General features: G+C 53.4%; 1 protein-coding gene across 1 annotated transcript; it reads right to left on the bottom strand.

Annotated features, from left to right (window-relative positions):
* Positions 1–212: 212 nt before the first annotated feature.
* TEX29 (testis expressed 29) lies at positions 213–21,473 on the bottom strand (the record flags this gene model as incomplete). Its single annotated transcript, XM_079136265.1, has 5 exons — positions 213–981; positions 1,702–1,844; positions 2,604–2,673; positions 15,702–15,839; positions 21,416–21,473. The coding sequence occupies 5 exons, from the start codon at positions 21,471–21,473 to the stop codon at positions 932–934; spliced, it is 459 nt and encodes a 152-aa protein (XP_078992391.1). The 3' UTR covers positions 213–931.
* Positions 21,474–21,831: the final 358 nt, after the last annotated feature.

Raw genomic sequence — 21,831 nt, 5'->3', positions numbered from 1 at the left:
ATGTCTTCTGATTCCTTGGGAATAGCAGGGGGCCCCAAAGCAGACCTGTTTCTCAAGGGACTCACACCAGAATAGCCACAAAGGAAAGTGGAAGACAACAGTTAGCTCGAGGAGTCCATCCATTTTCATAGTCGAATGTTCTCCGACTGTGAAATCTTGTGCTTCCCTGCTCTGCAAGGTGTCCCTGGGTTTGTCCCTGTGGCACCTCATAGAGCTCCATACCTTCCCCAGCATCACGCTCATCCCAGGAGGCTGTGAAAAAGTAAGACCAGCAAGATGCCCACGAGGAGGAAGGGGTGACAGAGAGCACTCCTTGGTCCCCTCCTGCAGGAAGCCAACAGCCTGCAGACCAGGACGGATCCTGACAGGAGTCCAGCCAGGAAGGAGGGACTGCATGGGGCTCTGTGCCCAGATCCTCACACAGGAGGGGTGGCACTGCTGGTTACACGTCTTATTGAAGCCACAGCGTGCAGGTTTAAGAGCCACCCTAGTGTACCAGTTCAGACGCTGCCCAAGGAGGCTCTGCCTCGCCCCCGCCAGGTATCAGGCTGCAGCTGACGGCTGGCCCTGCTGAATCCTCCCCTGGGCCACAGCACGGTGCAGCACTGGACACAGGGACTATGAGTCTGGGAGGCAGCCACCCTGGAGGCTCAGTGTCCTCGGAAAAGGGGCTCCACACCGCTGACCTTATCCACACCACCGGTCGCTGCATCAGTGACAAGCAGGGGACTCCAGAGTGAGCCTGTCTGTGTTCTCCACCCTCCCGAGATAAAAACGCAGCAGTGCCTAAGGCCACACAAAATGAGAAACAGCTTCCAAAAATACCTTTATTCTTCTCTCCTGGGAGGTTGCGCCACACACACCCCAGAGGAGGTCACCCGCTGCGCCTCCCGGGTGCCACACTCTGCCACTTTCCTTCCCTCTGTGCACGTCACTCTTCGACTGCTTCGGCTTCTTCAGCTTCTGAGAGTGTCATTGTTCCTGGGTGGAAGAAAGACACAGTTGTGCGCCTCAGAGGTCTGGCCTCTGAAGGCTCCCAGGGGTGTTTGGCAAGTCTGGCAAATGCCTGCTGGCAGCGGGCTGTGCTGCCCAATGGGCAGAGCCTCTTCCTGGGGCGTGGAAGGGTTTTCACCCCTGGGCAAGGTGAGCTTGTGTCCTGCAGAGCAGCCACAGGCACCGGCAGGGCCGGGTGGGGCACAGGAGGCCTCCAGAAAGTGCGGGCACTCCTCCCTGCCCTCCTCTCCAGGCCAGCCGGTCCGTGGTGGGAGAAGACCCTGCGCACCTCACTCAACAGGAGGCCATGGTTGGGATGTCCCTTTCTCTAAACTGCCCAGTGGCCAGGCTGGGAAGAGCAACACGCAGGCCGCACAGGCCTCCTGGAGACCTGGGCAGGAGGTGGGCCACAGGCTCTTGAGCTGCCATCTGCACCAAGGGCCGCGAGTGGCTCTGCAGTGCCCCAGGCACCCTGGGCGCCGGCAGGCAAGCCAGGTCCTCCCCAGTGCCACGCTGCCACAGCCACCGGCAGCGCTACCCACCCAGGAGCCAGGGCGCAGAGGAGGACAGAGCCAGCAAGGCCCCAGGCTGCCGCAGAGGCCCCTGCGCCCGGGGTCGCCTCGGTGGCTGACTCAGTTCCCAGTGAAAACAGTAACCGTGGTGGCGGCCGAAGCCTCGGGCGGCCCGCGGGGCCCCGTGCCCGCCTACCTTCTTCGTTCTCCCCGCTCTTCTTGGAGGTCTCGCTGGCAGCCCTCGAGGACGTCTCTCCACCTTGGGCCTCATCGTCGCCGCCGGCGGTGCCCGTACCTTCTGCGCCGCCCTCCTTCACTCTCCGAATCTCTTGAACAACCCTGGTGGGGAGAGTTCATCAGAGGCGGAGGAGACAGGGGAGCCGCCCGGCCTCACACGGGCGCAGGGAGCGAGCCTGGCACCGCGACGGACAGACGTGTGCTCCAAGCAGGAGATGCGAGCGAGGCCCCCAGAACCTCAAAGACCACCCGGGAGGGAGGAGGCAGACATCGGGCTGAGCGTCACCGGCACGTGTAGCGCCAGGCGGCTCCACTCACGAGGGAGAGGCTCTGTGCCGCTGCCGGACAAGGCAACTCAGCCCTCTCAGCGCGGGTGTGAGGGTCACAGGGAGGGCTGCAGCAGCAGGCGCACAGCCCAGAGAGTGCTGCACGCCAGCTCTGCCCTGCCCACAAAGCCCAGCAGCCCTGACTTCCTCCAGAGAAGAACTCACGTCCCACTGACAGGAGGCACGCCGTGGGGCGCACGCCGTGGGGCACACCTGTGGTCCAGAGGGGTTCAGCACATGGCACCAGGCCCTGGGGACAACGTGGAGCCAAACTGCCCCACTGATCCCCGGCACAAGTCATAGGACCTCCCTGGTGGGGCAGGGTGACGGTTCCAGCAGGGGGCAATCCTGGCTGCAAAGGCTGGGAGGGCACGCAAGGGGTTGGGCACCTAGAATTCCAGGTGCCCTCTAGATGCTGGATGCCACCTGCATCAACGGAGCTCTAGAGGACACCAAGGGACCGGGTGGGTGCGGGGGCCAGCCTGAGAGGCACCCAGACATCTGCCCATCCCCGTGAAACAAACATAGGACCCACCTGTAAATAACAGCCATGATGAAGGCGACAGCGATGATCACGATCAAGACGGAGAACACCTGCACATACGCTATAAACAAGCACGGGTGAGCCTGGGGCCCTGGCTAGTTAACATCCAATCCAGGGCAGAGCATCCAGACCCAGCTGGTTAACAGCCAGTCCTGGGGAGTATGTTCAGACCCGAGTTAGTTAAAAACCAGTCCATGATGTAGCATCTGGACCCAGGGAGTTGGAAATGAGCTCTGGCAGAGCATGCCAACACAGGTTAAAGAGAAAAGAGGAAAGGTGGCCCACCCTGCCCAGGGTGGACACAGCCCCAGGATCGTGTGTTCCCATCAGCCATCTGCTCAAGGGCTCAGGCCTGGGGCAGATGGAAGGGTTTTACCCGCCGGGCTCCTACAGGATTGCCACTGCGGTCAGGTCCCACAGTCAGGTAAGACTTCCCCACGGTTCCCACCTGACACCTTCTCTTCCTCAGGGTGAAGTGAGGATTCTTGAAAGATTAATGCAGATGAAGTTCTTAGCAGGGTGGGTGGCAGGCAGTATTGCATAGTAATTTTTATTGTTATTATTCTCATTATTATTATTCTCACTACTATTCATTCTCTAATTGCTTTTTTACTTTCTCAAGGGAAAGAAACTGGCTCACTCACAAATGCTTAACTCAAGTGATGGATTTGCTCCCACCCCTCACCAGCTTCTCTGAGCTGGTTCTGAGTGTCCCTGACAGGAGTAAATGAGGCCAGCAGATGTGACTTCCTTGGAAGGTGCATTATTCTCCGAGGCTGCCCTCACAGTAACACAAACAGGTCTTAAAACAGCAGGAGTGCATTGCGTACAGCCCTGAGGCACAGACGCAGCATGGCCCCTGCTCTCAAGGGCCCAGGGGCGCCTGTCCTTGCATCTTCAGGATCCTGAGGTTGCTGTCGTCTCTGACATCCCTTAGTGTGTAGCTGCACCACACCTAGCTCTCTCTTCCTAGGACACTAGACATTTTGGATTAGGGGCTTGCCCCGCTCCAGGGTGACCTCATCTCAACTAGTCACATCTACAAAGATCCTCTTTCCAAATTAGGTCATTCACAGATTCCAGAAATTTGGCTCTCAATGTAGGTTTTGTGTGGACACAGTCCACAGAGATGAGCCACAGTTGCAGACAAAGCTGCCTCAACAGCAGGTGAGCAAAATTCCAGCGGCTCTAAAACCCCTCATCAGCTTCGCAGAAATGGATGAGGCCCCAGGGATCCTCTATGTGGGGACTGAAGTCAGAAAATGGAAAGGGGGATGAAGCCAACCAGCTGGGGTGGCAACGCAGAGCCTTGAGTCTTCTCACGTGGGTGTGACCTCTGTGTGCAGTGGGTAAGTATAAAGCAGGGGCTCAATGGCTGAGGGGCCGTCAGGGAGCGGGGAGGACAAGACCTGGGGCTGTGTGGTTGCCAGCTACCCAGTGCCAGCACTTGGTAGCAGACAGTCAAGAAGTGCTCGTTGCCAATGCAGCCCCTCAGGTGGCATACTCCTTCAAATAACGGCCTATCTCGGGAATTCACATGTGATCTCCGGCACTCATCAGCTTCCAGCCTCCAGAACTCTCACCTCCCAGTCTTCACACCCCAGAGAAATGCTCTCGCATGACCAGGGCTGACCCCTGACCCAAGGAGACACTGCAGAGTTCAGCTTTGGCGACTCATCAAGGAGGCCCTGCAGCATCCACCTGCCTCCTTATAGCTCCAGGGAAAGGTAGTGGCGGGTTAGGAGCACATTCAAGCAACCCAGGAGAAGAGGGTCCCTCTGACACCTGGACCACCGGCATTAGAGCCAATCTTCCTGGAAACAGCCCTCCAGCCCATCAAGCTGCAAGGCACATGGCCCTGGGGACATCCAGAGGCAATCTTGCCATGAACCACAGGAGTGGTTTCCCAGACACCATGTGCTGCGACTGAACTTTCAGAAGTAACAGCAATGGAATGAAGGATCATTCTCTTGAAGGACTACTGTGGGAACTTTCCCCAAATACAGTTAAACAAGAGTTTTGAAATCATCTCAGCAAGTCCAACACTTGCAGTCGAGGACCTGACAGTCAAACACTTAGGAGAAACATCACATTAAATAACAAGCCCCACATCAAGACTGAAGAATGAAGGAAGTCTTTCTCTTTGAATTCCAAGTTCTTTCTGAGAGATCTAATGCTAATTCCCCAAGTTCTTATTTTTAATAATACAGATTATGCCGTAGCACAATGTGCACTTCAAACCAGCCAATTTAAGAAGTTGGTGAAAGGTTTTCATAACATGGAATTACGTGCACAAAGAACTCATAATACCCTGTCACTGAATACTACAACTTACCCAGCACAAAGGTTCACTTGCCATCTTTAGTAGAAAGATGTCAAAGAAATGAAAAATAATTTGAGGGCACAGTGAGAACCCAAATGCAGGGTGGCGGCCCAGACTCTTCCCACAGATGGCTGAACCCTCAGCTTGAAAGACGTCAGGAGCTGAGAAGAAACCTAGCCCACACAACCCTTGATTGAAAGGGGAAGGACGGAAAGAGCCTCGGACTGGCTCCTGCAAGAGTGATGTACTCACCTTGCAAGAGGGAGCCATCTTCAGCGCAAGCCCGGAGAGCCAAGGCTCCTTCCTGATTCCATGAGGATGCCAGCAACTAAGGTGCAGCAGAAGACAGCTACTGAGCGTCCCGCACAAGGTGATTTTTCTGATTTAAGTGATGTGGGACAGACACACAACATTCATAAAATGACCAGCATCTGCCTGAAACACTGGTAAAAAACAGGATGGAACAGATTAAAGAGCAACAGCAGCTCAGGTTGTGTTTCCCTGCTGGTGGGAATCTGCCTCGAGGGGCCATTTCACCACGCCATGGGATCTGCGCTTCCTCAGGATATAAGGGGATGAGATCACATGCTGTCCACCGTATGAGCAGCTCTGGCTCGGCCTGGGAACTGAACATCTTCCTCGTCTTTATACAGAGAAGGGTTGGGGTTGAAAGGATGGACCCTGACACCTCTAGAATGTTCTCGTTTTCTGCTTTGAGAGCTCTGAGTGATGAACCTCAGGAAACCTAAGCTGCATGAGTATCTAGGACTCATATCCTCCAGAAGCACAGCTTCAGAGTGGAAGGGAGCTGCTGAACTCTACCGTCTGCTGCTTCTCACCTGTTGAGATGTGAGCACAAGGTCACCAAAGCCCAAATAACCAAAGATGACAAGTGCAAAGTGCAGCAGATTATGGCCAGATCCCCACTGAAGCCATAAACAGCCTCGGGAGAGCCTGCCACGTGCCCCGGAGAACACACACTGGGATGCAGCACATGGCCAGACCACGCTGAGAGGCCAGGACTTGGAAAGGTCTCCCCACTGGCTGCAGCTGGAGAACACCGTGCTAGTGAAATCAGCCAGACTCGGAAAGTCAAGGGCGGAATATTTTCTCTCATATGTGAAAGTTCGAGCAAAATGAGGCGGCAATGGGGAAGGGGGTCAGATATAAAGGTATAAAGGGAGGTCTGCAGGCTGGAGTGAAAGAAAAGGAGGAGAGGAGCAGTAACTCAAACCCACATGAAGTAACAGAGTCCATAAAGGGCTCACAGACACAGAAAAATAATATGACAAAATCCAACAGCTTTCATGATCCAAGCACTCAGCAAACTAGGAAGAGAAGCAATATTTCTAACCTGATGAATGGCAAGCCGAGTTACCAACAGGAGTGAACGTGGGACCCTGCCCCTGTGGTTGAGGACAAGCCGAGCTCGACAGAGGAGTGGTCGGTTCTTACCTCCTGGTCACCATTGTACTGGAGGGTCCAGAGAGAAAAACCAGACTGGAAAGGAAGAAGTTCAACTAGCTCTTTTTGCAGATGACATTGACCTGGTATAGAAAATCCTGAGGAATCACCTAAAGAAACAGGCAGAAATAATCAGCAAATTCAACAAGTTTCCAGATACAAGATCAATATACAAAAATCAATTGTATTTCTATATACTGGCAACGGAAAATCCAACTGTGAAATTAAAACAATTCTGTTTATTATAATGTCAAGAAGGACAAAATACTTAGAAGTAAATTCAACAAAAGAAGTTCAAGATCGGTACTGAAAGCAACCAGAAAACCACTCCGAACAAGGGAACTCATACCAGAGATATTAAAAAGCAGACAAACAGAATGTCTGCCCTTAAGGGCAAAAGAAAGAAAAAGAGATCAAATGTAAGGGAAACTACCCTTAAGTAGTGGAAGCCCATGGGCTGACGGGGAAATTAACACTCTAGATTGTAAAATGGTATGTTGGTGGGGGCAGAATTAGGGGAGAAATGTCTGCAGCCTTGTTCTCTTCATTCCCCCATTTTTGTTTCTCTAAGAAGATACGGGCAAAGATCCATCTTCAGTGATTGCTTCCTGCTGAACGTGAGCATAGAACTGATTCAGGGGAGGGAGATGTCATTGCAGTAGGTGGGGATTGGGGACTGAACAGTTCCCCAGGGAGTGCACTTGTAGCCAGGCTCTGATTCATCCTTTATAAGGTCCTGACAGTCATGTAATGCAAACTGGACAGATCTATTGGGGAAAAACAATCAAATGGCAGGGGAGTCAAGAATGCAGCTGGCTGTCCAGTCCTCATGGCTGGGTGCAGTTGTCTGGTGCCTCTGTTTTCTGGTCCTCAGCCTCTGGAATGGGAAGAAGAGTGGAGGGCTTGATGCCCTTCAACCTGAGATGGAGAGGTCCCACTGGGGTGGCCAAGTGTTGTTTGGAAGAAGCTTGAGGTTTAGAAGCTGGAGAGGAATTTGTGGATTGAGAGTAGAGCTTAACCCGCGACATGTGTAGCCTTGCAACTTGACAGCCATTGGAGTAGCCAGGATCACCATATGGGGTCCCCAACTTAGGAGAGGAATGAATATATGAGAAGGAAGAAGGGAGGGAAAGGGCAATAGCCCTGGGGGAAGGATGGGATAACTGTATATCCCTCAAAGGGGAGATATCGGCAGGTTTCTTTGGAAGCAAACAAAGACGCAAAAGAGCAAGAGGCAGGAGTTTAACCCAGTCAAGGTGAAGTTCTAAAGAAAGTTTGGTTAAGACATTTTTAAGAGTTTGGTTTATTTGTTCTACTTTACCCAATGACTTTGGGTGAAAGGGAATATGGAAATGCCAAGAGACTCCAAGAGCATTGGCAGTTGTCGAGAAACTTGGGACATTAATTCAGGCCCATTATCTGACTGGAAGGAGGTTAGGCACTCCAAAGCGAGAAATGATTTCATGACAGATGAAGGTACAGACAGTTGGTGCCCTTTTGTTGGAAGTAGGGATGGCTTCAACCCATCCTGAGAAGGTACCTACCATAACCAAAAGGTATTTAGATTTTCTTACTGTGGGAATATGAGTGAAATCAAGTTGCCAGTCTACCTCTGGAATGGTACCACAAGCCTGGTGAGACAGAAAAATGGGGGGTCTGACAGCTGTAGGATTGGTTCATAGGCAAACTTCACATGTCGAGAAGAGTTCCTTCAGAAATGAGAAGTCAGAGGAGGATAGTTGCAAATGGGTCTAAGCAAATTGTAAGAGCAAAGAAAGTTTGGGGTGGAATAGATGGTGGTGGTAAGGGATCATGGAAAGTCATGATGGGGCTGGCATGGATGATAGGGCCACTCTTCTAGCCTCCTCCACTCATGTTGTTGTCTAAAGGAATGAATGATTGGTCTGTCTGATGAGCCTGGCAATGTACAAGGCCTATGGTTGCTGGGAGGCAAAGAGCCTCAAGGAAGTTTAGGATGTAGCTAGAGTTGGTGATGGAGTTCCCTTTTGTGGTATGAAGGTCCTTTTCTTTCCAAATAGCAGCATGGGGAAGGATAATGTAAAAACCAAATTTAGAATCAGTGTAGATTGTGAGGGATTCTCCCTTTGTGAGGGTGAATGAGTCAGTGAGGGTGATTAGTTCTGCCTGTTGGTTGGTGTTGTTAGGTAGTGGTCCTGACTCTACAACCTTTTCCAAGGAGACAATGGCATACCCAGCCCATCAGATCCCTTCATGGAGAAAAGAGCTCCCACTGGTGAACCATATGAAAGTAGGGTTGTGTAAGGCCCCCTCCTGAACATGGGAGGGGCAAGGGAGTAACTCTTCCAGAATCTCAAGGCAGCTGTGGTTGCTGAAGCATATAGGTTGGAAGGTGGGGGTAAGAGGGTGGCTGGATTTAAAGGAGGGCATGTCTTAAAGGAAATGAAAGAGTTCTCAATAAGAGCACTTGGCAAATCTAATACCCAACAGGGCAGTAGAGTTTGCAGACCATTAGAAGTAAGAAGCTTGAACAGATGATGAGGTGAGAGCACTTCAGTGGGAGCCCCAAAGGGAAGTTTTTTTGATTCCTTGGTTAAGACAAATACTGCAGCCAATACCCTAAGACATGGTGCCCAGCCTCTTATGGTGGGGTCTAGCCTTTTTGATAGGTATGCCACTGCACCAAAGATGGGACCAAACATATGTCCTAAGACCCCCAGAATGAACCCACTTTTCTCAGAGACAAACGGGTAGAATGATCTGGTGATGTCAGGGAGGTGTAGGGCTGGGGCTTGACGAGGGGCTTTCCTTAGGGTCTGGAAGGGGCTTCCACCGGGTTGAAAAAGAGGTTCTGTGGGCCCTTTGAAGCCTCATACAAGGGGGCCGCCAGGATGGAAAAATTGGGGACCCAGGGTCATAAATATCCTGCTAACACCAGAAAGGAAAAAATTTATTCCTTGGATGGAGTGGGTATGTTCTGCATCAATGCTTTTCTCTCTACAGTGATGGCCTTAAATCCAGGTGAGAGGCTAACTCCTAAGTAAATAATCTGATGCTGGGAAAGCTGTACCTTTGCCAGAGAGACCCTATAACCTCTGTCAGCCAGAAAATTTAGAAGCTTAATAGTGTCTCCTTGGGAGTCCTCGAGAGAGGGACTACATAGAAGATCATCAACATACTGTAAGAGAGAGGAGGAAATGAAAGTAAGAGAGGGGAGAGCATGAGACAGTGTTTGACCAAAAAGCTAAGGGTTGTCTTAAAATCCCTGCGGGAGAACTGACCAGGTCAGCTAAGAAGAAACTTGAGTGAGAGGGTCAGTTCAGGTGAAGGCAAAGAGATCCTTCAAGTCAGGATGAAGAGGGACAGGGAAAAAGGTATCCTTCAAATCCAACATAGAGAAGTATGCGATGGAGGAGGGGATGGAGGAAAGCAAGGTGTAGGGATGGGGCACAGTAGGGAAGATGGGGACAAATGCCAAGTTGATGATGTGGGGATCTTGCACCAGTGGTAAGATCCATTAGGCTTTTTAATAGCCAGGATTGGGGTGTTATAAGGTGAGTTGGTGGGGCGCAGGAAGCCTTTCTGCCTTAAATCCTGGATGACTGGTTGAAGCCCTAAGAGGCTCCTTTGGGGAAGGTGATATTGGGCCTGGGCTGGGTAAGATGTTGGATCATTCAAGCAAGTGAGTACAGGTGAACATCTGGCTACAGACAGTGTGTGGGTGTCCCAGACCTTGGGGTCAACAAGTGTGGGAGAAAGGGGATATGAAGACTCAGGCTGAGTTGTATGTTCCTACAGGGTCATGAGGAGAAGAATAGCAGAGGAGTCTCGGTGGAGGCACATGGCAGGTGAGGAGAGAGGCACCTAATTTGGCTAGTATGTCCCTTCCCAAGAGGGAAATGGGACACACAGGAATGATCAAAAAAGAATGAGTGAAGCAAATTTGTCCAATATGGCAACTTATTGGAGGTGTTTGTAGGGAGTGGTATGGTTTTCCCTCTACTCTGACAATAGAGGATCGGGCAGGGGATGTGGGTCTCCAAAACTCCTGCAGCACTGAAAAGGTGGCTGCAATATTTATAAGGAAAGGGAGCTGCCTGCCCGCCACCATAAGGGTCACCCAGGGTTCCTGAGTGGTGATGGTCATTGGGTGTAGAAGTCCTGGGTCCCTTCAATCATCCATTGCCAATCCCAGTAAGTCACTGGGGGAAGGGGACGAGAGTGACCTGGCACTTTTCTGAGCACCAGGGCAATCCACTGCCCAGTGTCCTGGTTGGTGGCACTTTGGACAAGGACATGGGGGCTGCCGGAGTTTGGGGCAGGCTCATGCCCGTGGCCCTCTTTTCCACACTTGAAGCCTGGGCCTGGAGGTCTTCTGGGAGCTAGGGTGTCCCAGATAGTGGCCAGCTGGGCAGGTCTAGCTGACTGAAAGGCTTTGGCTAGCCTTAGATATTTTAGTTTTTGGTTTTTTTCCTTCCCTTCTGTTATACACCCTGAATGCCACCACTGGAACCTCTGGCTATGGGGTAAGGGGCCCCCTGTCTAACTGCCTCAATTTAGCCTTTATGTCTAGGTAGCTTTGGGAAAAATAATAAGTCATGAGTAGCTCTCGTCCCTCCGATATTTCAAGGTCCTGATTAGTATATTTGAGCATGGCGACTCAGAAAAGCAGATGGGTTTTCAGTTTTGTCCTATATTACTTCCTGAAGTTCATCATAATTAAGGGGTTTAATGGTGGCCTTTTGGAGACCTGCAAGGATGCAGGTTTGGAACTCATCCCACCCCAGACACCTGGTTCCCATGTTATGGTCCCATTGGGGGTCCCCATCTGGTATTGCTTTAGCCCCAATGGAGTGGGTTGGGGTCAATTAGTAAGCCTCATCTGCATAATTGCACACCTGTTCCCAGGCTCTCCTGTGTTCCTCAGGGGTCAATGTATTGGACTTGATCATATAGATATCAGACCAGGTAAGGTCATAAGACTGAGTGAGATACTGAAATTCTTTGATAAAGTTCACAGAGTTGGAAATAAAGGAGCCAAGCTGCTTCTCTATCTGGGAAAGATCAAAAAGTGAGAAAGGAAAGGATCAGGACTCTGATCACTCCCTCCACAGCAGCCACCTCCTGTAAGGGGGCTAGAACATATGCACAGGACCACGTGATGGAAGGACTAGGTAGGCTGAGTGGGGGGTCAGGGGGTGGAAGCAGAAATAGAACAGGGCCAAACAGATGGAGAAGCAGGGGCTGGAAAGGCCTCTGCCACAGGGGAAGAGTATGGGGCTGGTTCATTAGCCAGGTCGAAGTCAGAGAAGGAGGAGGCATTAGGAGGCGGAGAAGAAGCCAAAAGGAGGTGTTTGGGTTTTCAGGAAGAGCAAAGATCAGGTTTAGTACACAGAGAGAGAAAACTTAAAGATGAATAATTTCTTTCCACTTGCCTGCTTACTCACAGAAGTTGTATAAGTCCCGTAAAACATCAGTATCCAAAGTGCCACTAACCGGTCACCTAGATTGATTATCCAGAGGATACTGTATCCAAATATCATTACACGAGCAAGTAAGTGTTGGTGGCTCTAGGTCAGGAAGCAGATGAAGGGATTTAAGATTTTCTAGTAGACATCCCAAGGCCGAATGGAAGTCAAGATCCCATGGTGGAGACTGATACAGCCAAGTCAGTGTCCAAGGTGTCCCAAGGTCACAGACTAGCTGGCTGGAGACGAGGAGGCAGCACGATGGTGGGAGTTGTCGCCCCGTCAGTGTGTGCAGGGCAAAAACAAGAGGGTTGAGGACCTGGGCCCAGGATCTTCAAGAGCAAAAGTGAAGAGGAGCCTCAACCCAGAGAGAGAATCTCCACCAAAAATATCGGGGACCCACCTGTCAGATAAGGTCAACTACGGGGGCCAGCCGTAACTGTAAAAGTCGTGGCTGGGGGACCCCCCACTCAACCACCTCGAGGGCACCAGATGATTAAGTCGTGTCTCAGGGCAGCAGAGGAGTGTTTAAGTCAACCTAGGGGAAGACTCACCAATCCGGAGGCTGGTGGTGGGTGTAGAACCAAGTGTCTGGGTGGATGGAAGGTGAGACCAGCATCTGGGGTCTGGGGCAACAGATTGGATTACACTCACCTAAGTGGTGGTAGAAGAGCCCATCTGAGTCACAGCATCAATGAAAGCACCCAGAAACCACTCCAGATGCAGGAACTCACACAAGAGATTTTTAATAAGCAGACGAACAGTGTCTGCCCTTAAGGGTGAGAGAAAGAGAAAGAAAGAAATCTAATAGCAGGGGAACTACCCTTAAGTAGTGGAAGCCCACAGGCTAATTGGATCAATGACTAACGAGGAAGTTAACAATCTAGATTGAAAAATAGTTTGTGGAGGGGGGGCAGAATCAGGGGAGAAATGGTTATGGCCTTGTCAGGTACGATGAAAACTATAAATATTATTCAAAGAAATTGAAGGCCTAAATAAATGGAAGGACATCCCTTATCATGGGTTAGAAGAACCAATATTGTTAAGATGGTAATACTCCAAAATTAGCTATAGATTCAATATAATCTCTATCAAAATGTTGTTTGGCTTTGGGGTGTTTTTTTGGTTTTGCTTTTTGCAGAAGTTAATAGGCTGATCTTAAAATCAACACAGAAATGCAAGGGACCCATGATAGCCAAAATTATTTCTAAAAAGAAAAAGTTGGAAGTTTCACACTGTCTGATTTTGAATCAGACTACAAAGCTACAGCAATCAAATTGTGCAGGGCTAACCAAGGATAGAAATGCATATCAATGGAATGAACTGGAGTCCAGAGATTACACTCATTTTCAAAGGCAGTTGGTTTCCAGCAAAAATGCCAACTCAGCGGAGAAGAATGAGTCAACAACCAGTTCTGCTTAATGGAGAAATGGGGCTGGACAACTGGATACCCACAGGCAAGAGAAAAAAGTTAGAAGTCTTCCTGGCACCATATACCAAAATTAACTCCAAGTTGGCCACAGTCCTAAACATAAGAGATGCAGCTGACAACTCTTTGAAGATACATAGCTAGAGACCTTCATGACCTCAGATTAAGCAGCTACTACTAGATGTGAAGCCAAAGTGTAAGCAGCCAAAGTAAACCAGATAGAGGGACATCATCACACTTAAGATGATGTGCCTGGAAGGACAGCACCAGAAGGTGGGAAGACCACCACCAGAAGGCCAAGAATAGCAACGACTCCCATGTCTGATAGGGGCCAAGTATCCAGACTCTAGAAAGAACCTCCAGCTCCACAGTGAGAAGACGATTAAACCAAGCAAGGATTTGCCTGGGCATTTCTCCAGAGGAGACAGACCGATGGCAGCAGCACACGTAAAGATCTGCTATCACTAGGGAAGTGCAAACCCCAAGCATATGAGACAGAGGGGCACCATTCCAGTGGCCACCAACAGAAGAGCAAGCTGGTCTCAGGAGCCCTGGACCACTGACGTGAGGCTGGAAAGTGGTGTGGCCCTGGGAGGGCAGATGGGAAGTTCCTGAAACATTTAAATCAATACAGGATCCTCCAATTCCATGCCTAGACACACTCCCAAGAGAACTGAGAAGCTGTTTGTTTGCACAGAAACTTGGCCCCAAGTGTCAAAGCAGCTCGTTCCTAAAAGCCAAGGAGGAAAAGCCAAGCGTTCACCAACCAATACATGGAAAAGGCTGTGGCCTATCAACCAGCAGAGTTCTGCATCCACAGAAGGAGAGGCCAACAGGTGCTGCGGAGCGGACTTGAGAAGCTTGGAGGAGAGGACCGTGCTCTGAGGTTCCAAGTCCCGACGGGCAACACAGAGCAGGACGCTGCTGCGGGTGGGCAAGGAGTGATCCCTGATGGGCATGGGGTCCCATCGATGTGATGAAGGGCAGATGGTTGCCCAAGTTTGTGGATTCACTAAAAGCTACTGGGGCGTGTTCTTGAGAAGGGCGAATGTTACAGTACCACAGTCTCATCTCAATAAAAACTTCATAAAAGGGAGGTCCAGTCGCTTCTGGCCATAGGCAGAGGGATGCCAGGAGGGCTGGGCTCACCCCTCCTGGAATGAGGAGGGGTCCAAGTCTTCTGAGGAGATGCTGGCAATAGAAGACCCTCTCACAACTGAGGGTGTCCCTGTGGCCTCTTTTCTCCTTTTTCTGAGGAGCCAGATTGCACCTCGTTCACCTGAGCACCAGCTCTTGCTGGTGAAGCAGGTGGACGCCTCCCGGAGAGCCTCACCCTGAGGAGGTGGCATGGGCAGCCCAGCAGGCGCCTATGCCACTGACTTCCTGGGCCACGGGGAGCCCAGGGGGAGGAGACACAGGGCCTTGCCTGTGGGTGCAGGAGGAGGGAGGAGAGCACAGGTCTGGAATCCTCCATTCCCCCAGCCTTCCCTGATGGCCAGGGTGAGGGTGGGGCAGAGGCGGCCAGGACGGGAGGGTCCTGAAGGGTCTCCTGGAGCAGGCAAGCAGCGCTGCAGGCGGGCTGGCCTTCCTGGCCTGCAGCCCATGTCCCTCCTCTCTGAGGGGCTAGAGGGCAGGCTGTGTCCCCAGCAGCTCTGAGAGCCGCTTCCCCCACCGATTCTGAAGCAGGGTGGGAAACAGACAGCTTTATGTGGATTTGTGAGGGTTTGGGAACACTAATTGAGAAAATCTCCAAAGCTCTGAAGGCCAGAACTTGGACATGAGAGTATGTCCCGGACGTAGCCCAGACACATTCCCACCAGGGAGCACCTGGCTCACATGGCTCCGCACACCTGTGCTCCCCCCACGCCTGGTGCACCTGAGGTGGCTCTCTAGGCACGTACCTCCTTCAGGAGCCTCGTGGCAGGTGGAGGGCAGGCTTCCTTGCAGCTCCCTCGCCAGGCTAGGCAAGGCACCCCTGCCACGCTAAAGGCCCTTGGCATCCCAGGCTGGACCTCAGGATGGGGTCTGTTTCCCGTTTGATGCTGAAGCCACTCTGGAGAGTCACAGTTGGGCCAGGTCCCTCAACTGTCCTCACGGGCAATGACTGGATGCCAACCCTGCATCCAGACTCTCCCCTGACCGTGCCAGCAGCTGCCTGCCCCACCCCCAGCTGTCTTTGTGGGGCTGTCCTCAGAGCCGACCTCTGCAAACCCTGGATGGCTGGACTCCAGGGAGGCCATGAGCAGCTCCCTCCCGCAGCAGGCCCTCTGGCCTGGGAGTGGGATTTCCGGCGCTCCAGGTCAGCACCCCCTTGAAGCCCACTGTCCTCACTAATGCGCTGAGCAGAGTGCCATGACCTGAGAGTGTTACAAGGGGGACCCAGCAGTCGGAGCTCCAGGAGGAGCGACGTCGCCACCCCCACTCACTCGGAACCGCCTTCTCATAGCAGACGCCCTTGTAGAAGCAGCACCCGAGGTCCTTGCAGCGGTCCCTGGAGACGTTGTAGTCACAGATGTCATACAGAGGAATGTCGCACACTGCAGAGGCAGACACGGCACAGAGGACTCAGGCCACAGGCAGCGAGGGGAGAGCTGCTGGGGCTCACGGGGACGCTTCTCTTGCTCTTTAAATTACGCTTCACACAAATCCCGCTTTGAAACTGGGATCTGGAATGAATCGAACTTCTGAACAAAATAACACCAGTCGATCCCAGCACAAGGCAGGGACCTCGGTGGTGGGGAAGACGCGCATCTCGGCACAGCGTGGTGGGGCCCAGGCTCGGCAGACCTCGGGAGCCCAGGGCCAATCCACCGGCCACAGGGGGTCCGGCTGCCACGTAGAATGACCCCCCCCCTCAGCACAGAGGGAGTTGAAACCACCAACATGGGCCAAGGATCACTTCAGAGTTTAAAAGTCAGATCCAAAGGACAGAAATTTAAAATCCTGTTCAGAACACCCCAAAGAAAGACAATGAACACGCAGCGCAGCGTAGATTGAAGCAGCAACCCTCCAGCAACTGGCAGGCCATCATCTTCAGCTGCGAGCAGCATGAACCCTTAGCTGACAGAAGGCAGCCGAGGGACCCGACTGGCAGGGGCAAGGGGCCTCCGCAAGCCCGAGGCTGGAGGGACGAAGAGAGGCCCTGCTGGGGAGCCCTGCTCCCACGAGGCCAGGCGTGTGTCCCCAGACAGGCTCTCACCCAGCCACAGGGCCTCTGCCGTCTCCCTGAAGACTGCCAGGAGGGGACAGGTAGCCCGCCCACCTTGCTGACCTCGGATAAGCGTGCTTTCCCTCAGGATGACAGTCCTTCAGCCAAAGGGTTCCCAGCAGCCTGCCACTCCTAACGCCCTCTCCTCCCTTTCCCAAGACACTCCACTCCAGGGTCGCAAATACTGTTGCCACAGCGTTGACCTTGACCAGAAACCCACTCCTCTGGGGAGGAGGCCGCATCCCCCACAGCAGCTGGCCCTGGAGACACTGGCCAGCCAGTGGGGCTACACGCAGCCTCCCTGCAGGCTGCATGGCTGACACCACCCTGGACTCAGAGTGGACTGGACTGAGCTGCTACACTGGGGACTTGTCCTCCGGTCCTGTTCCTAGCAAAGCCAGACTCCCAGAAGACCAGGAACAGAGGGGCAGTTGTACTGTGGGTGGACACTGCATCCTGTGCTCATTTCCTCCAGGAAGGTGTGTTTGGGGAGGTGACTGCACTGACCCTACTTCCAGGATGTCCAGGCACCCAGGAACCCGCCTCAGGGAGCAACGACACCTCTGTAATGGAGCCCTGTTCCAGGCCAGGCAGTGCCAGGAGCTTCCAAACACCGTGTTCATATGTGGCTCTCACCAGGACTTCCCTTCAGATGGTGCCTGTGGCAATAATGGTAGATTTGCAAACACTAGCTCCTCTGCAGACAGATGACACCAAGACCCCATGGGCCACATTGGCATGCACTGGCTTCCTGCTTGAGTTCTACTCTCTCCACACCACAAAGTGCCTCCCCTGCCCCACTCAGTGCATGGGAGAAGGCCCTCACCCTCAGCAGGCACCTCCTCCGCCAAGCCCAGAGAACCAGGGTGGCCAATGCTCACTCCAGGCTCTCGGTTCCAGCAGACAACATGGGCAGGAAAGGTTCGTGGGGGAGCACAATGTTCACGTGGGGCTGATTCCTTCTCCTCCCCCCAGCACAGGGTGCAAAACACCCACACGATCTCTCATTTTGTCCTCTCCAGTGGCATCCCAGGCCTCTCGCTCCCTCATTTTCCTTTTCTGGAACTACTGGGTTTTCTGGCACCTTCCATGTGTCGACACATTTCCTTAAGTTCCCTGGACCCCGCAGTCTATGGAACATTTCCATTCAGCTCTCCCCCTCTACCCTGCTCCAAGGTCCAGGAAGACATTGGGTTGGATAAGTTGAATGTCCTGGGCACAAGGCCACTGCAGGGATGGGACCAGCCTTGGGTTGGTTTGCTGGAGACACTCAGTCCCCACGACCGCCATGTCACATCCCTGCCTGGCAGCTTGCTAAGGGAGCCTTGGAGGTCACACACAGCTCTGACAGTGATGGCATCAGGGCCACCACATCCGCCTCAGGCCAGTGCCGCCCCAGGTGGTGGGCTCCACCTGAGCTCCCACCTCGCCAGAGCCAGGGAGCCAGGGAAGGCAGACCACCTGGCTGTGGAGAAGAAGGGGGGTGAGCCTCAAGATGGCTGCAGGGCTTCCACCCGCTCCGGAGAAACAGGCCCAGAGGCTCGTGCACACCACCGAGAGAAGCTTGCGAGCTCCCCAGGAGGCACTCGAGGACAGTGGGTAGTGTTGTCCCATGTCCCCTGAGAGTTGTCACGCACCTATGGGAACAAAATGGCAAATCTCTGCTGCTTCTCTCAACACCATGGAGACCCCTCACAGGAGAGGAAAGGGCAGGGGTCACAGGTACTAGAGGGGGCATGGAATGGTCTGCTTTCCAGTCCCCTTGGGGATGTGTCACTGTGACTGAGCATGCTGTCCAGGAGGATGTGGTGTCCCCACACATGCCCCTTTCTGCCACCTCCCTATCCTTTCCTCTATCAAGTTGTTCTCTCTACTCGGAGGGAAGGGGAGGCCAGGGACTTTTCATGATGTGGCACCTCATATGCCCCATGCCAGGTGGGGGGTGTTCCCCTCTGACTCTCCCCTAGATGTCTCCCCTCTGGAATTAAGAGTGGTTTGACAAGGAATTGAGCCAAAGGAGACAGACACAGACCTCCTCCCTGCAGAGGAGCAAGAGACGGCCATTCCCTCAGTTCCACACAAATGCCAGACTTCCTGCACTCCCCCCCTCCGTCAGGGACTGTCCACCAGAGGCTGGCCCAGTGGAACATGTCCCCGGCATCTCCTGTGTCCTGCCCACAGTTCCATGCCAGCATTGCCACAGACGCAAGGCTGGTCGCAGAATCTCTGCAGGGACACGGCACAGGACACGGGCAGGGTGGGGGTTCCCCCGGCAAGCAAAGCCCCTTGCTTTGAGGAGGAGAAAAGTGCCATAAGGAAACATCTCTGAGAGTCAGATCTTTCCCGCCCCATCCACGGTGAAACCAGGCCAGTTCCGGCAGACCATGGAGGGCCACACTGCCAAGGGCTCAGGGCAAAGCCTGTGCCCCAAAACACTACTGGGCGCCCTGTGCCCGCCTGTGGTACCATCATCATGGAACTCAGTCAGAAGTGTTGAAAATGATGTAAAAGATCTCCAAAACTAGACCCACTTTCCTGACACTGAGTTCTAAACTTCCCACATTAGTTTTCCTGGAACAAGGACACCAGTTCTCTGGAGCTCAGGAAATCAGAGAAGCTGGGAGCAGGGGACACCTGGGCCATCCCGCCAGGAAGGTTGAGGCCAAGACCCAAGCTGTGCACAGGGGCCTATGCCAGCCAGCCAGGCCAAACCTGGAGTCCATCCCAACCTAGAAGTCAGGATGTGCAAAGTGCAGGGCCGAAGTCCACGGGACCCCGGGACACAGAATTCAGACAAGGACCTCCTAACAGCACTTCCACCCAGAGCAGGCGAGCGAGCAGGCAGCCGAGCGTCTCCAGACCTGCACTTTGCTCAGGAGCCTCCAAGGAGAGCAGAGGACATGTGCAGAACGTGTCTACAGAGCACTCTGAGAGACGATTTCAGTTGCTTCTCACAGCAAGATTACAAAGGAATTGACACATTCAGACAGACAGGGAGCAGGCAGATGTGATAAACCACAGGAAGCTGAATGGGGAGAGGCGAGTCCTTGCCCCTCGGCCTTGCCTCTGGCCAGGGCTGGACGCCCCAGTGAATGGAGGCTGAGGTCGCCTCCACAGCTGGCCCTGTTCCCGGGAGGCTTTCTTCCTCATTTGGACATTCACACAGAGCACCTGCTGCACCACCTGGGGCAGGACAGGGCCTGTCAGCAGCATGCTGGGTCTGGGGAGGGAGGTGGGCACCACAGGGCTCATGGTGCCCCGCATGGCTGTCAAGGGGCTGCAGGCTTCAGCACTGGGCCAGGGGCCAGCCTCATGCTAGAAGCGAAGGTCTGAAGGTACGCAGGCCACAGAGGTGAGGAAGGCACGGGAGCCTGCTGGCTCTCTGTGCCCAGCTGGGCGGCCCTTCAGCAGCCACAGAGCTGAGGGAGAAGGGCAGCCTGATCCCTCTGAGGCTGCTGCTTGAGGGACAGGGCCACTGCAGGCTGGCTGGGCTCTGCCCTGCCCTGGGGACACCGTGGCAGCCTCTGTACATTCCAGCTGCCTGCCAAGGCTCCCGGCTGCACACACCTGAGCTAGCCTGACACAGGCCGGCAGTGCTGCCAAAGCTTAGTCGCCGCACAGTTCAACAAGCCTAGAACCAACACAGGAGCCCCAACAGCAGCAACCAGGAGACAAACAGGTCATCTCCCAGAAGCACCTGGAAGCAGGTCAGTGTCAAAGTGAAAATGACCTCCTGCCCCCAGGAAGCAGCTCAGACAGCTCAGACTGCTTCCCTGTACACCTGAGGTGGCCACCCACCTGGCCTCACACTCCTGAAAGGGTGTAGGGAGCCAGCCCCAGCAGCCCCAGGCTCCCCTCAGAGCTACATGGACACTGGCCTCCATCCCATCTGCAGACAGCAAGGCCGGGTCTCCTGCCTGTGCCCACACCAGTCCCTGGTTGTCATAGTCCTGAGTGGAGACCAAGAAGAGCTGCCCACAGGGTCTTGGGAACCAGTTCTCCACTTGCCCTGGCTACCGGCTGTTCCACTAAAATACCGGAGGGCTACTCTCAGTCGGCCATTTACAGTGTTGGCTTCTGGCCTTCCCTGCTGCTCTCTGTGGCCCTCCCAGGTACAGGGACACACTTTGCCTGTCTTGTGTGGCCTGGATCAGAAATCATAAACAGCCCCTTGGGCATCTGTCCAAGGAAATGCCTGCCTCCCTGGAGTGATGGAGCCTCCAGCTGCCTGGCCTTGGAGGCCTACCAGGGTTGCAGGGGCCTGAGTAAGAGGTTGCTTCCTGCCTGGCTGGCCTGGAAACACTCCCTTACCTGCCTTCTAAGCAAGTCAAACACAAGAAAGCCAGATTTCTTTTCTTCTCCTTCCACTTCCTTTTATTTATTTTAATGGTAATGTGTGAATACAAGCCCAGTTGAGGAAGAAGTTCAATAACACCCAAATCTGAGCAATGGAAGGTGGCATGTCTTCTCCTTGCCACTTCTAGAAGGTTCCCCAGCCTGATTTTAAATGCAATCATACCACATACACACCCAGTGTGCTTCTAGCACCCAGGGGCCAGTGTCTGACTCCAGCCCGGGTCCCTGCTGGGGAGGAAGGCAAGCGTCATCGCTGAGGAACGCTTTCCTTAAAGAAGTCACTCCTGAAATCACCGTCACGCAGTTACGCATGTTTGGCACCTGCCAGGAGAAACTGCCTTCCAGCCTGCAACTTCCTGGGGAGCCTTCGCATTCTCTCTCTCAACGCCGCATGCGAAGGCTCAGGTATGTCTGATTTTGTAATGAAAACTTAAGAAACAGATCCTTCACAGTGTTTTCCCAGGTCATTCTAAAACCTTAAGTGTCCTCACCTCCCTTGCCCAGCTAAGCCTGGCAACTGGGTCTGTCCATACCTCAGGGTAAAAACAGACCCCCGAATGGTCTCTTCTATGTTACCTGCAAATTTCTTCAGGAGGTGTGGTGGGGATTTCTTGACTTCTGGCGCATATCTCATTGTCACTGTTGACAAGGGACGCAGGGGTCAAGCGTGCCTAGGAGACAGGTGGGCCCCAGTGTCCACACGTGTAAGACAAGATGGTCAGCTCAGCGGGCACTGTGGCCTCTGCTGGAGTCGTGCGTGCGGTGCCAGGGAATGAATGGGTCAAGCCTTGAGGGCTCCAGCTGCCCCTCGGCAAGATGGCACTGGGACCCACCTGTCTATCATGTCCTGGGGCCGAGTCCTCCAGGCCGCCCTGTCTCTCTCAGTTATACTCCAAGTGGGGAACAACTTTTTGATAAAAGAAGGAATCAACCACCTCCTTCCGTCTGCTGCTCACACCAGTGGAGTGTGAACCAGAGGCAGGCCCGTCCCT

This window comes from Sciurus vulgaris (assembly GCF_902686455.1).
Source record: "Sciurus vulgaris genome assembly, chromosome: 4".
Lineage (NCBI taxonomy): Eukaryota > Metazoa > Chordata > Mammalia > Rodentia > Sciuridae > Sciurus > Sciurus vulgaris.
Note: the sequence above shows the minus strand (reverse complement) of the source record. Positions and strands in the feature narration are given on the sequence as shown.